Source organism: Notolabrus celidotus, chromosome 20, assembly GCF_009762535.1.
Source record: "Notolabrus celidotus isolate fNotCel1 chromosome 20, fNotCel1.pri, whole genome shotgun sequence".
In the NCBI taxonomy this organism is placed as follows: Eukaryota; Metazoa; Chordata; class Actinopteri; order Labriformes; family Labridae; genus Notolabrus; species Notolabrus celidotus.
In genome coordinates, this window is record NC_048291.1 from 16,364,056 (window position 1) to 16,379,517 (window position 15,462).

Below are 15,462 nucleotides of genomic sequence, written 5' to 3' on the forward strand. Positions count from 1 at the left end.
GCTGAAGTTTTCTAAACCACTTGGGTAATTACTAAAAGTGTGTTAAGATGTTCTGGACCTAGATGATACAGTAATGGCCTCAGCTGATTTGAAATGGCACATGGTTTTATGTGAGATACATGGTGAGAAGCAAGGGAAAGACACAATGCTGGACAAAATCTAAAGGAGCTGTGGAAAAGTGATGGAGACCGACAATTTGGAGAGTGGTTCCTTGTCCCCTACCATCTGCTGGGGAGAATGGACACTGATGAGCTTTAACAGGAAAGCAAATGATAGCCTGTTTTTATCTCCACACAGACCTAATATATATCGCCAACAGAAAAGGTCAATTTATGTGATTGAATACCCTGATCTTTCTCTTTAATCACCAGACTTGCTGATATAACAGTAGACTCTTAAAATCAATCACTGCTTGTATTAATAGCCAGATACATCAAGGATATCATATAAACCCCTGCACCAATCATGAAAATGATATTTGGGAAACATCATTGTCGCTGAGGAGCCAAACAGAAAAAACTCAGCAGAGGATTTGGCCTAGCTCAGCTCCTGTTCCTTGCTTCACTCTGGGGAGTCATTTAGCAAGCATAGGAGAAACAATGCCTAATGCTCCATAATTCAGCTGCTATACCTCACTCCCCCCAAACTCCCCCCATACCCTTCCTCTACCCCCACTGGGCTTGTTATCACAGAAAAGTGTCTGCTCTAGACTAGGGTGAAGGCGAGAGACAGAGAGGAGAGTGAGAGGTGAAAAAAAAGAAGATTCGTGGTGCATCAGGGGGGTGAAAGCTACATCTTAGCAAAGCTCTACTTGATATGTTAAGGACAAAATAAATATCTAAGCCAACTGCAATTTAATCGAATCAATTAAAAGCTGAACTGTGCCTCAACTGGAGCCCTGAAGGAATGAGATGGGGGATGCAGCCGGAGAGGGGCAATGTCAGTGGAGAGATCCGCTGAGAGTGCTTGAGGAAAAAGATAGAGCTGCTAAATGAATTGATTTTCTGTAAATGTGGACTGGAGAGGGCAGAGAGCAGAGCAGTGGCTGACTGCGAGGAGCAGGCAACATCTTCATTCCCACATGCGGGAAAGATCAATAGTCCTGCACACACAGTCAAGTATGCAAAACACAGGAGGGCATCCACTCACACTTAAACAAGCTGTGTTTCAACACGTATACACATTATCCTTACTTTGCTCAAGGCATCACCACAGGCTTCAAGAAAGCATTCCTCCAAGTGCTCTCGCAGAGTGGTGTGTCAAGTATAACACAAGGATGTTTTCAATAACCTCTAGATTTTTTTGTATTATATATATTATACTGAAACGTCTTGTTTTAAAGTAGTCCCGTCTTCACAAGTGGATTCATTTCTCCTCTCCACACAGGTGTGGTCCATGGATGGTTACTTCAAAGGACGCCGTGTCCTGGAGTACCGCACAATGAATGATTTCATGAAAGGCCAGAACTTTGTGCAACACTTGCTGCCTCATCCCTGGGCAGGCACTGGTCACGTGGTCTACAACGGCTCACTGTACTACAACAAGTACCAGAGCAACATCATCATCAAGTACCACTTCCGTTCTCGAAGTGTGCTGATACAGCGCAGCCTGAGTGGGGCCGGGTACAACAACACCTTTCCCTACTCCTGGGGCGGCTCCTCTGACATCGACCTTATGGCAGATGAGAACGGCCTGTGGGCCGTTTACACCACCATCCCCAACGCTGGGAACATTGTCATCAGTCGCCTGGAGCCACAGAGTCTGGAAGTGTTGCAAACTTGGGACACAGGTTTTCCCAAACGCAGTGCTGGAGAGTCATTCATGATCTGTGGCACACTTTACGTCACCAACTCCCACCTGGCTGGTGCCAAAATCTACTTTGCCTACTACACCAACACATCGAGCTATGAATACACAGACATCCCCTTTCACAATCAATACTCCCACATCTCCATGATGGACTATAACCCCAGGGAGAGGGTCCTGTACACATGGAACAACGGACACCAGGTGCTCTACAATGTCACACTGTTCCAGGTTATTAAGACTTCTGGGGACTGAAAGCTTCAGAGGGACTTACTCAAATAATGCTGTGATCATTGGTTGGGGAGGGATAAATAAGATATGTAGATGTGGGTACAGACTGTGGGGGATGTGGGGTTGGGGGCTTTGGTTTATGGGCAAAGGCTTGGATTTTTTAACAATTTCAATCTTCATAGAGTGCTATTATTCACATTCTGAAAAAACACTCTGACAGCAACGTCGGTAAAGATACAAGGACTGAACGCTTCTCTTTTTTTCTTTCTGTGATGAGTAAGCATGGTTCTTTTTATTTGTGATGATAAATAAAATATCAATCTTTACCATTTATGACTTTGGATTTTATTCTAACATCTTAACTATACTGTATTTTAGAGGGGTGAACAACAAAGGAGAAATGTCCTGTAGTTTCAAGAAAATATCTTCAGACTTGGATGTGAACACCCCTGAAGTCAGTGCTGCTTACAGTAAAAGGAAAGAAAAGGTGTAACATTTCTTTTTAAGATGTCTCTTATCTTGCTTGTCCTTGCTTGATGACAACAAAGGGGGTAAAGAAAGGTTTACAGGTAAACAAAACTTGTGCGTTTTCTTCACAACAAAAAAATCTAAATGCAATTTCATAAGAAATAAGCCTCGAGTAACTATCTGTCTCGACGATGCCATGTAGCTATAACTCAAAAGTCTGGATAATAAAAGAGTGAGGTGACAGCGTGTGAATACTGGCAATTCAATCTCAAGGGCTGCATTAGACCATATCTTTGAACCATTTCATCAGATTCTTTCCAGCCAAGCTCGGGCATAGGGTACTGCTTATGAAAAAAGCATCCTCACACACACTCAAGGAGTGGTAAATTGAACTGCAACAGCCGTGGCTTGCATTAAATTTTACAAGGTGAACTGAAAGTGAAGGCAAAAAACATTTGGTATAAGGAACAGGTGGTGGTGGTGTGAAGGGTTGAGAAGCACAAACAGGGAGGGCGAGGAGAAATGTAAAAGGAATTTTAAGAGTATTTATGTTTGAGTAGAGAAATGAGGTGTCACAGAAGCTGTTGCTCAACAAGCTCCAATCTGCTTTAATCTTGTTAGTCTCACACGGCTCCACACAGGTGCTCTCTGCAGAGAAATGTTCAAACACAGGACGTACAGCAGGATACCACTCACAAAGAAGTCTTAATTTACACACCTTTGATCGCTATCTTTCATTATGTATTAAAATGAATCCTGAAGCAGCATGGGCATTCTCTGCTTTACAGGCAGCACCTCTTCAGACAGCAGCCCACTGTGCTCCCATTTCAGTTCTTTCATTCACAAGGCGAGGTAGGCTGCAGCCATTCTTTGCAGGAACTGTGCTCCAAACAGAAGACAGAATAGAAAAGGAGGATCCACTTTCCTTTCCCTGCGTAACCATGGTGATCCTTTTTTATTCTGGATGACCTTTCTATCAATAAAGTGCGGTGCTGAAGAGAAACCCGATGAGTTCATACACAGCAGTGGCTGGCATTTAAAGCACAATATAGTACACGACAATGCAGAGCATCAAACAGTGTTAGGAAGACAGAGTAAAGTTTAAACTACACAGCAGAGGGAAAACAAACATATTAGAGCTGCAGTTACACAAAAGTATAGATGTGGATGTTATCAGTTACTTAAGAAAATACGTGTTTGCATGAAGAGCTGACATATGATTGGGAAACAGTGGATCATGCTGTCCTGGAGCTTTTGTCGAATCAGCCTAAACAAAATGAGATATGCGTTGACTTCCTGCTACTACTTTAGAGAGAGCAAACTATTCCCTAACCAGCAAGCATGTATGAAATAATGGCTGCATGCAAATAATGCAAATTCTATGATCCGACATACTGAGTAATAAAGTCAGCAGACTAGAAGACGCACTCATTTGAGAAATGTGCACAGAACATCTAGGCATTCATGAACTCTTCTTAGACTTGTGACTAAAAGGAAATAATGATGTGTTTTTCATCCTTTCGAACTTGCTGCGACAAAATCACATTTATTTACAATAAAAGGAGAAATGTTATTGCCACTCTCCTACTCAGTCGAGTATCTTGTTGTGTTTCCTCATTCAATAAGTGTATTTTGCAGAAACTGTTACGGAGAGAAAAATAGAAAGGAGAGCAATAATATTACCAAGTACAACAGAAAGGGAAACTGAAGTTGTGTCGACAAATCTTTTTCATAAAAAAAATCAATTACTCTGAGTGTTTGCTGCCAGCATTGTTACAATTGCCTCCAGCACTGGAGAGGCAAAAATTAGCTCTATAAGTACCACTGAGTACCCTGTTGTGCCAGCTAATGCTTAAGGTCAAGGGCTAGTGTGTGTCGGGATAGTAACAGTTAAGATAGTCGGCTTGACGTACTGCATCAAATCCCTCTGTGGCCCCATGTAAAAATTGAATCAACGTATCTGTGTCAGTGAGGATCATCTCCAGTTAAGGCCTTCTTGTCAGTCTGCAGCCCTTAATGTGTCTTCTTTGCTCAAGATCAACTCCGGAGAGAAACAGAGGGTTGAAACCGATGAATCACTGAGCTGGTGCATACTGTGTGTAAATCTCTAAAGAGTCAGATTCTCACAGAGTGGAGCTTTATCTGCAAAACCGTCCAGTACAACAGACTTCAGCCTTGTTGAAAGCTGTGTTTTCATCTGAGCTCCTGCTGTGTGTGTCTCAGTCAGCAGTTTACTGCAAGCTCAACACGGTTATTTGATTAAGTCTAAATAAGTTGTTTCCCATGGAAGCCTTTTATGGCTGTATTCATCAAAGACCAAAATAATGCTTGATAATCAGAAATATCCAACTGCGTGTGGATAGAAGTGGACACTGGGCCTCATGTATCAAAGTCATGCTCTCAAACTATAGAATTGTTCGCACCTGAGTTCCTGAATTCATGATTGCCTTGTCTTTGGAAGTTGGAAGCTCACGCCAGGCGTCCTTGTAAGCATTGTAAACACTGTTTTTTTCAAAGATTTGCTCATTGTTTAAACAGAAGTTTAAATTCTGACTATAGCCGACTAGTCTAAAGGTAACAACATTTTTTGTGATTGAGCACTATTTATTTGAGACAGCTAAACATGGAATCACAGAGTTTGCGGGTAAACGGTGTCAACAGGGTTTGCTAATTGTGGATAATTTTAGCAGGTTAAAGTTCACAGGCCAGTGCCAGTTAGGCATTGCTCTGGTGAGTTTATCAGACACATCCTTCATACAACTCCAAGTCAAAATATGTCAGAAACCTCCGGCCGCAAGAATTGAAGCCAATGCGGACATGTTAAAAACTGCAGTTTTTCAAGTGTCCACTTGCGGCTGGCTCCGGAAGTACCGGAAACCATATACACACAAATTCATAAAAGACGATCTTTACAGCAGAAATAAACATGTTTACAGTCTGGTGCAAAAAATGAGTGTAGTCGGCATAGCTCATTTCTAGATCGGCACATACTGTACAGGGGTTGAATTTTTTTCATAATGTGGCAATTTCGAAGATATTAAGATTACGAGTTTTCCATTATGAGAGGCACAGCTGAATTGATTGACAGGCGGAAACACTGTAACTGTTGGCTAGGAGGATCAAAGCCCGCCTCTTTACCTCACACTAGCTCAACAGCAGTTAGGTTGACTTCAGCATAACCAATATGGCTCCCTCTGACTATTGGCTTCAAAACAACGCCTCAGAAACAGATGGGTGACGTCACGGATACTACGTCCATTATTTGTACAGTCTATGGTCAAACTATGCAACAAGATAGAAACTGCCATTAGGGATGGGTACCGAATTCGGTACTTTTATAGGTACCGACCGAATTCCGTCGGTACTACCGAGTACCGATTCACGTAAAATCAAACGGTACCATGTTTCGGTACCTGAACACATCCTTGTGACTGTGAGGGAGTCGGAGAGTATGCGATTTTCGCCCTGTAATAAAGTTTGAGACTGATCGGGTGGACCTCCCTGCTCTCTGCATCTGCGCGAGAGCGCAGCTGACGGGCGCGCACACTCACTGCGGGGCAGAGCTGCAGGAGGATCTAGTTGAGACGGACTCTCTCACTCCGACTACCTGCCCTGTTTATAACCGTTCCTGTGTGTGTGAATGCCCAACAAGTAAGTTGTGTGTCCTGTTGTTATAAAGAGACGGAGAACTGACTTTTTCCTGTCCGCAGGCATTCACGTGTGTTCATTGATAAACTCCCGAAAGAGCAATTAGATGCCACGAGCACGTGTCTGCTAATATATCTAATCACCTATATAATCCTGTTTCTGTTCATTTCATGTTAAATGAAATAGATATGTTAAATAAGAAAAATTTGAGATTGTAATATTAAACTAATTAACATTTATTACCACATACACACAGACAAAATTACCGAAAATTGGTACCTTTGAGTACCGGTATCGATTCCCAGGTACCGGGTATCGGTACCTTATCGGTTCAATAGTGAAAGGTTCCCATCCCTAACTGTCATATGTGCTTATTCAAAACCGGTAGTAGTTGTCATCAACTGGGGCTAAAGCTCACAATAGTGGTGGGTGGCTGAGCTACAGCTCAAACACAACATATACCAGGCTTTTAAGGCCTACATTAATAATAAATAAATATCTTGTTCAACCACCAAATGATTCTAGCAAGGGTGAAGACCTATAATCATGTAGTCAACTAAACGCACCCATTCCTAGTAAACACTCCTCCAATGTTGCCCATATAAGGGCATGAGTCCACATGGTGTTTGCACACACATTAGTCACACAGGACTGAAAGGAGAAACAGTGGGCCTTTCTCAAACCCCCTCCTGCACCCTAGTTTTCACACATCTTCTTCTGCTTGTGTGGATCGTTTTTATGTTTTGTCATTAAAGATGCTCAGTGAATAGAAGTTCCATGTCATTACTATCAAAGATGGAAGCTGCTTGAAAGACAATTTTAAAAAGGAATAATAGCTTCATACAGGTGTAAAAATGGAAAAGTTATCAATTAATTCAAGGTGAGCCTTTTCTAGTCCTTAAAACAGTACATACATTTATTTGATTGTGAGGTGTGTTTGCAAGATTTTTATAAAAACCAACACCACCATAGAAGACAGAGATTTTACCAGATATTTCTATAGATCACTTATTATGTGTGTCATTTAACCATGATTACATAATGTTCTCCATACTCAGTGAGGGAAGTTTCTAAAACCTTGCCGCTGTATCTGATCTCTCCACCTTAAGGAGGTATGCTTGATTTAGCTATGGGCATGACTTCAAACAGAATTTACTCTACAGCAGTGTGAGCAAGGAGGATCCAGTTTAAGAAAGGACAGGAGAGGAGGGAGATAGAAGAGAATAGTCCAAATTAAAACCTAAAAATAACGCCAAATGTAGGAAAAACTATAGTCATTCTTGAGGTAGAGCTGCTGGAAATGACCAAAAAATTTGATGATTTATTGTGTTATTTTATAGTAGCATTACAATATGTAAATTACGTCAAACAAACTGAGAGATTGGATGATATCACTCCCTGAGCTAACACTGTCATCAAAGAAAGCCAAACACTGATTGAGGTGAGAATAAAAGTGTGTAATCTTCTATTTGGGAGAACAAAATTCCAGAAACAAAACAAAGACTGAACATATTTTTTTCAGAATTATTACAGCTATGGGGCACTCTGTTTGTCTTAGCGGTGAAATTGCCTAGCCCATGCATAGATGTTACAGCCCTACGAGGTATTGAATGCACCTCGCAGTAACAGAGGCACTTGACAGACAGTTCACGGCACTTCATCATCTTTGATGACAAGGCGTTGATCCAAACTTGCATGGAGCATAGGCATGGAGGCGGGAGAGCTGGTTCACACAACACTCCTGCTGCAGGTAGAGACCAAGCTAACACTAAGCCCGTCAGATAGTAACTCAGCATGTCATAGGAATGCATCACTTTATTTCTAAAGACTAGACGCACAGCAAGGAAAAATATTAATTCGCTATTGTCAGTGATGCACTTTAGCTCTTAATAGTCTCGTTTTCAGCATGAAAATATTAGTTGTATCGTCATAATTTTCGACAAAGAAAAAAACACTGCTCTCCAGTAATGTAAAGGATTGTCCTTACGTTCATGTGATCACGTGGGCTCTGCATGCTGGATCCGGGCGCTGCTGGATAGAAGGGCTGGAGCGGGTTCTGGAATGGGCTGCTTATATTGGAGTGCTTATATCAGAGATTTTAGATGCAGGCCGATAAAATCTGATACTGGTTTTTCTGCCGATATCGGACTGATATCCGATATCAATATCGGATCAGGACACCCCTAACCATAAGCAAAGCACTTTGGAGAATTTAGCTAGTGACAGCGGCAAGGAGAAACTTTCTTTTAACAGGCAGAAACCTCGAGAAGAACCAGACTCATGTTAGAAAGTCATACGCCTCAACCAAACAAATCCCAGATACTGAAACCTTCGGGAACGTCAGAATCTTCTTGAAAGCTGTGTGAATGTAGGAAGAAATGTATGCCTAATGGTGCGTTCACACCAAACGCGAATAGAATAATTTGCGCGAATGAAGTACATGTAAAGTCAATGCAGAGACGCGAGTAAACGCGAGAACTGGTCTGGCGCGAGTTGGGCGGCGCGAATTGCGCGAATGACGCGCATCATTCGTGCGAATAGCGCGCAGTATTCGCGCCCATGAAGCGAATTCATTCGCGTGAACGATTTGCGAGTGTTGAAATATCTGAACTCAAGCGAATGAGTCGCGGCGAGATACCCAATCGGAGTGCAGATCACCCGGGACGTGTGTTGTGTGAGGTATGCAGTGGCGGAGCTAGAGGGGGGGCCGGGGTAGCACTGGACCCCCCTGAAATCTGATTGGACCCCCCAGGTGCCACCCCAGATGACTGATATGTCACGGCACCGCACGTCTTGTCAAACGGAGCCTGTTGCATTTTAAAATTGGTGACTGCTAAGTCCCTCCTCTACAGTAGTTGGCGCTATGTACCACAAAGAGTTGTAATCCACCTTACTAGTAGAAGAAGAAGAATCGCCACAGAAGAAGAGGAAGATTTGAACTAGAGTCAAACGGTACGGTAGAACCAGCCGTTTGTCTGGAGTGCATTGCATTCAGCCGACAGAGACAAGCTGAGTAAGAAGAATAATAAGAAGAATAATAAGAAGAATAATAAGAAGAAGAAGAAGAAGAAGGAGAAGAAGAGAAGGAGGATAATCAGCGTTGATGATCCGTTTTCTAAAGTAAGTTTCACGGTGGTTTCCTAATGAGTAACTGTTTAAAGTCACTTTTGTGTTCAGATAGGAGATCGTTTTGCTACAAGCTACGGTTATCAAGCTAACGCTAACGTTACATCTCATGGCGTCTAGATGACCAGCGTCAGCTTACAACGGCCGCTCAACGCCACTAATGTCTACATTTAATTTGGGTTGTCACATTATATTTACGTGTTTCTGATATGATTTTAGAGGAATGAAACTAGCAGATAATCAGCCAGCTAGCTATTTCATGCTCTGTTGGCTTAAATGAAATGTAGCATGATGATGCCAGCTAGCGTGTCAACTAGCTGAAAAGTTTGAATATTATTAAACTTACATCTACAGTCGTCTATTGGCCCTGACATGTTTTAGGCTGGAAGTGGATATTTAATAATACTGTGTGATTGTAAGTGATGCTAGGAGTAACAAGACTGGCATATTTTTTCATAGGGTCAGTTGAGAATGAAAAGGCAGGGCGACAGGATACATGACTTCTTTGTTAAGAGAAGCAAGTCAGGCAGTCAGGCAGACAGACAGACAGAGCTCAGCTCTGACATCAGCAGCTCTGACATCAGCAGCTCCCATCCTGGTACTAGTCAGGAGAGAGAATGTCAGGCACAACCCACCAGGTAGGGGCATCCACAAAAGAGGCAAATGCTCAGTTCATGATTTGAAGTTCAGTTTTAGATATTATGAAATGTTGGGTACTGTGTGTTGTTTTTTGAATGGTGGTTGCATTTTTATTTTGATTACACTTCTATCTTTATTTAATGTAGTTCCATCAAGGGAGGACACAGAGGCCTCTGCTTCTGACGAGGATGATGGTGAGCTAGAAGAGCCAGACCCAGAGCCAGCTTTATCCAGCACTGCTTTTGCTCTTCTAAGAGGACCCAGTGGTAGGTATACTTACCTGAAATCTGCTAGTTAGCTGCAATTATAGTCTAATAATCTTCTGGATCCCTTAACTGTGTTTCCCTGTCCATTTTATTTGTATTCCAGATATTTCAAGATCCAAAGAAGAGGGTCCTGTTCAGCCGTGTCTGACAAAATTCCCCAAAACTCAGCATGGAACAAGGAAGAGGTCATTCAACAGCTCGTGGTACAGAGACAATTCTTGGCTTGAGTACTCCATCCTCCAAGACTCTTCCTACTGTTTCGCCTGTAGACATTTTTCTTTGCCAAATGCACCAGACTCTGCCTTTGCATCACAATCAGGCTTCTCCAACTGGAAAAAGGCGTTGTCTAAGGAGTCTGGGTTTAAGCTCCACTCCAAGTCAGAGCTGCACATCAATGCAGTGTATGCGTGGAGTCAGTATAAAAAAGCTACTGAGAATAACACAACCATGTTAAATTCTATGAATGTGAATTGCCAAAAGAAGGTGGAAGAAAATCAGCATTATGTGAAAACAATAGCAAATGTTCTTCTTTTGACGGCAACCCAAAATGTGTGAGCGAGTGTGAGTAGCTCTGAATGTGACTGAGTAACTGTGAGTTATTAACTGTAAGTATAAGTGGCTCTGGGAGTCACTTTAGTTATTAACTGTAAGTATAAGTGGCTCTGGGAGTCACTTTAGTTATTAACTGTAAGTATAAGTGGCTCTGGGAGTAACTTTAGTTATTAACTGTAAGTATAAGTGGCTCTGGGAGTAACTTTAGTTATTAACTGTAAGTATAAGTGGCTCTGGGAGTAACTTTAGTTATTAACTGTAAGTATAAGTGGCTCTGGGAGTAACTTTAGTTATTAACTGTATGTATAAGTGGCTCTGGGAGTAACTTTAGTTATTAACTGTAAGTATAAGTGGCTCTGGGAGTAACTTTAGTTATTAACTGTAAGTATAAGTGGCTCTGGGAGTAACTTTAGTTATTAACTGTAAGTATAAGTGGCTCTGGGAGTAACTTTAGTTATTAACTGTAAGTATAAGTGGCTCTGGGAGTAACTGTGTGAGTGAGCAACTGTGATTGCGAGTAACTGTGAGAGTAAGTGACTGTGTGAGTGAGTAACTGTGTGTGTGTGTGTGCGCACATTTTCATTAATGTAAAAATGGTTGTAGAAAACTGTAAAAAGTTGTTTTACATTTTTTTAATAAATTGAAAATTAAATACACAAATCTCATCCCGTGTGCTTAATATGTGCTTAAATATATTTCAACATGTAGAGACTCCAATTTCTATTGATTGTTCGAGAAATAAATTTATTGTCATAGTCTGTGGACCCCCCTGAAATAGCCTTAGCCACCCCCTGGCCACCCCAAAGATAAAACTCTAGCTCCGCCACTGGAGGTATGGACCAGCGGAGATTCCCTCATCTGGAATATATGGGACACTTTGATTCTATCATCGTACAGCTTCCCCAAACTCTGACACTACCTGTTTTTATGGGATGAGGAATAAACAGGAGCTCACTGTGAGGACAGAGAGTGAGGAGGATTATGTGGTGAGTTGTGAAAAACTTTCTGTCTGCTGTTGTAGTAGGATGTTATCTCTGCCCCATTTAGTATAAATGGATTCCCCATCCAATATCTGCGAGCTCAACCTTGTTACTGCGGTCAAGCCAGCCTCCACTTCTGAAACGAAAGTCAAGCCAGCCTCCACTGTATTCTGTTTGTTGACAACAGTCAGCTTAGACGTGGGAGCCCCCCTCCATCTTGCGTATATTCGCGTCGTGGCACTCGTTTACACGTGATTTTGACGCGCGAATAGAGCGAGTCATTCGCGCGAATAGAGCGAGTCATTCGCGCGAATAGAGCGAGTCATTCGCGCGAATAGAGCGAGTCATTCGCGTTTGATAGAACGTACCGTAAGAATTGTTGTTGAATGAGGCCCACTGTCCATACTCAACAGTTGGTTTATTAAGTACTTATATTTAGTATGAGTCAGTACTTTCAGTCCAATCAACTTACTTAAAGCTCAAAAATAGTTTCTAATAAGTAATCATAATGGTTACTTATTGCTTTTCTTCAAGCTTAAACCTGATGAATTTTCAGACCAACAACACTGAACAAGACAAAGTGAACGGGAAAGCCTGGAACTATATGCTGCTTAAAGTTATACATGATGCTGAGCTTGCAACAAAGTGCTCTGACCTACAACTTAAAAATTAGCAAAAAGAGTCATGACATGTGCCTGATGGTGAGGCAGCCACTGAGAAATTGATTAATGGTGTGTTGATGTCTGAAAGAGTTTGGAGAAGGCAAGTCTGTATAATTTTACACAAAAACACATGGGAGCTCTTGGCAGTTCTTAATTACGAATATACTAGAGCTCTCAGTTTTAATCCCTTGATCGTGATGCAATCGCTGGGGTAGCAGTCCTAGCAAGTCGACCCAGATATCCCTCTCCCCAGCAACACTTTCCAGCTGCTCCTGGGGGATCCCAAGGCGTTCCCTGTTCCGATAGGATATGTAATCCCTCCAGCTAGCTCTGGGTCCACCTTGAGGCCTCCTCCCAGATGGAAGCGCTTTGAACACCTCCAAAGGGAGGCGTCCAGGAGGCATCCTCCTCAAATTCCCCAACCATCTCAACTGACTCCTTTGGATGATAAGGAGCAACAGCTCTACTCCAGGCTGCAATCTCCTTTTTTCGTGTTGCAGGAACAAATCCCATGGAAAGTCAATGTGTAGATGCAAATTTGCGCCGGGTGACGCGTTTGAAGCGACACGCAACTAGATTGACGCAAATTTCGTGTCTGTCGCGTCTACGTACAAGTTAAAAATATCCAACTACAGTAAGAAATTTGCATGACGCTGTGGGGCGATGGCCAACCAGCATCAGGATGAGACACTGACGAGGATTACGTTGGAAAGAGGGACTGGACTTGTTTCGGAAGTCTGCTTGTCAACTCGATTTGTTGACGTGCATGACTCGAGCCATCGAGCAGATGAACTTTATGAAAGTCATTAAAACACTGGAATATCTGATAAGTTCTGCTGATTTGTGTGTGCTACTTATTTTAAAGATAGATTTTACTATTGTAAGTTAGCTAATGTAACCGCAGTTTGCACAATCGGCTCTGGCTAGCGGTGTATTTATCGGCTTACTAGCAGTCATTTACTGTATGTTTTACCAGAGGAATCACGCAGAATGAAAGGGGAAAGTCTCCGGGACACGTACATGAGGGAGAGAGGGAGATCGAGCCAGAGGAAGAGTCTGAAGCTGGTAGGATAAATAACGTAACGCCCGTCTCTTCCTCATCCCTCCATAAACAGAGAGGGGCGAGGGGTGAAGCCAGGAGAGAGGAAGGCAGCTGATGACAGACCAGGACCAGGGGAAGAACAAATCCCAGGGGACAGTGCAGTCAGATGTTGAGACTACACTGCTCTGATTAAGTGATTGCTACAATAAAACAGACATGGCATTATTGTTGTCAAAATGAAGATGCATATGTAGAATTAAGTGTTAAAAAATAACAGTTCTAGATGGTATCATATTTCTTTATTTGCCATTAGTTTAGCGTGAGATACTTCATACTTTCTGAAATGGATGTCATTTCTGTCTTTAAGACTCTTGTTATTATAACATAAATCACATCATTTTAATGTCAAACATCAATATTCCAGGAGCTGTGCCTCATAGTATGGATAGGTGGTTCTTAAAAGAGCTGTTTTAAATATGCTTGTGCACTACATCATCTCCTGCCATGGGACACTTCATCCCCAGAGGAGGAGGAGGATGTTAGAGTTGACATATCATGCTTTTTTCATCAATATATATTGGTCTATGAGGTCCCCAAAACATGTCTTTAAAGTTTATGCTAAAAAAAACACTTTGAAATCAGGTTTTGGCATGCCTGAAAAGCCCTCTTCTTCAGCTGTCCTCAGAACGGTCTGTGTTCTCTCTGACCACGCCCCCTCAGGAAGTGGATGTGGCCTTGGCTCTCCAGCACGTTGTTGGCTGAATATACACGGCTGCTCACAGATAGCGTTACTTCAACCCTCTGAATCTGATCCAGAATCTGATCTTGACAGAGAGGCACCTGCAGCAGGACCTTTCTGAACGATTGGTCACAGATTTTGTGTTTCTTGTTGTTTTATTTGTCAGTATGTCGACGTGTCTTGGTACACAGCTACAGCTACGACATGTAGCTATGTGGCTATGCTAACTAGCGCTAGCACTTATCCATGATATGTAAAAATCATCCACTAGATCTTCAAATCTGCAGACGTGGGGAGTAAAACCGACCTCTGCCAGAAAGGCAGCAGGACCTTTCTGAAGGATTGGTCACAGATTCTGTGTTACTTGTTGTTTTATTTGTTAGTATGTAGACGTGTGTCTTGGTACACAGCTACAGCTACGACATGTAGCTATGTGGCTATGCTAACTAGCGCTAGCACTTATCCATGATATGTAAAAATCATCCACTAGATCTTCAAATCTGCAGACGTGGGGAGTAAAACCGACCTCTGCCAGAAAGGCAGCAGGACCTTTCTGAAGGATTGGTCACAGATTCTGTGTTACTTGTTGTTTTATTTGTTAGTATGTAGACGTGTGTCTTGGTACACAGCTACAGCTACAGCTACAGCTACGACATGTAGCTGTGTAGCTAGGCTAACTAGCGCTAGCACTTTTCCATGGAAAATAAAAATCATCCACTAGATCTTCAAATCAGCAGATGCAGGGAGTAAAACCGACCTTTGTGTTTATTAAGACAGCCTACAACTAGCATGCCTCCCTCCTAAGCTCCTTGTTAGCACACGTGTGCAGGGAATGAAAAACGGAGGAAGGGTTCAGTATTATTTTATACAGTCTATGGGCTGAACAAGCTCCGAGCTCTGACTCCGTGACAGACTGGATATTGTTGTGACGTAACAAAAACACGGAAGTCTGAAACGGCTCGTTTCACACACAGTCACTGAAAGGTGCAGAAATCAGAACAGGGGCAGAATGTATTTTTTTCATTCTCGGGGGGTTTGTACACATGCCAGGGAAACATAATTCAGGTAGAGAACCATTAAAAAGTCGATTTTGCATGATATGTCACCTTTAAGGTCTTCCAGCATGGATGGCTTTCTTTGCTGAGGTGTTGGCTGCAGGTTGTCCCAGGCCAGGCAGAGGCTCCACCTCATCTCACGGCTTGCCACAGTGAAGACCTCAATACATGAGCTGTTAACCAGGCTCCTGTATGAATCACCTGTGGTAACTGCAGCACAGGAAACATTCAACCCGAGTGACTGATGG

At 42.5% G+C, this 15,462-nt stretch overlaps 2 protein-coding genes across 5 annotated transcripts in view; both read left to right on the forward strand.

Annotated features, from left to right (window-relative positions):
• olfm2a (olfactomedin 2a) overlaps positions 1-2,370 on the forward strand; it is a 50,263-nt gene extending 47,893 nt beyond the window's left edge. For all 3 annotated transcript variants that reach the window (XM_034710575.1, XM_034710574.1, XM_034710576.1), the window contains exon 6: positions 1,387-2,370. In XM_034710575.1, coding sequence (XP_034566466.1) covers positions 1,387-2,061 — 675 coding nt within the window. In that variant the 3' untranslated portion in view covers positions 2,062-2,370. The remainder of the gene's footprint in view (positions 1-1,386) is intronic.
• Positions 2,371-8,796: 6,426 nt separating this feature from the next.
• Positions 8,797-11,392, forward strand: LOC117831761. Of its 2 annotated transcripts, XM_034710577.1 has the most exons (4): positions 8,797-9,273; positions 9,739-9,917; positions 10,065-10,184; positions 10,288-11,392. In XM_034710577.1, exons 2-4 carry the CDS (start codon positions 9,776-9,778, stop codon positions 10,737-10,739), a joined length of 714 nt encoding a protein of 237 aa, XP_034566468.1. In that variant the 5' UTR covers positions 8,797-9,273; positions 9,739-9,775; the 3' UTR covers positions 10,740-11,392. The 2 variants fall into 2 exon arrangements, with proteins under 2 accessions (XP_034566468.1, XP_034566469.1); XM_034710578.1 differs by having other exon boundaries at positions 8,797-9,917.
• The last annotated feature ends 4,070 nt before the right edge of the window (positions 11,393-15,462 follow it).

Excerpts from the sequence above, each read along its gene's own strand:
- LOC117831761 (XM_034710578.1), top strand. The coding sequence starts at position 9,776 with ATGACTTCTTTGTTAAGAGAAGCAAGTCAGGCAGTCAGGCAGACAGAC. Across the intron at positions 9,918-10,064 it reads TGTCAGGCACAACCCACCAG|TTCCATCAAGGGAGGACACA; the intron begins GTAGGGGCATCC and ends TATTTAATGTAG. Across the intron at positions 10,185-10,287 it reads TCTTCTAAGAGGACCCAGTG|ATATTTCAAGATCCAAAGAA; the intron begins GTAGGTATACTT and ends TTTGTATTCCAG.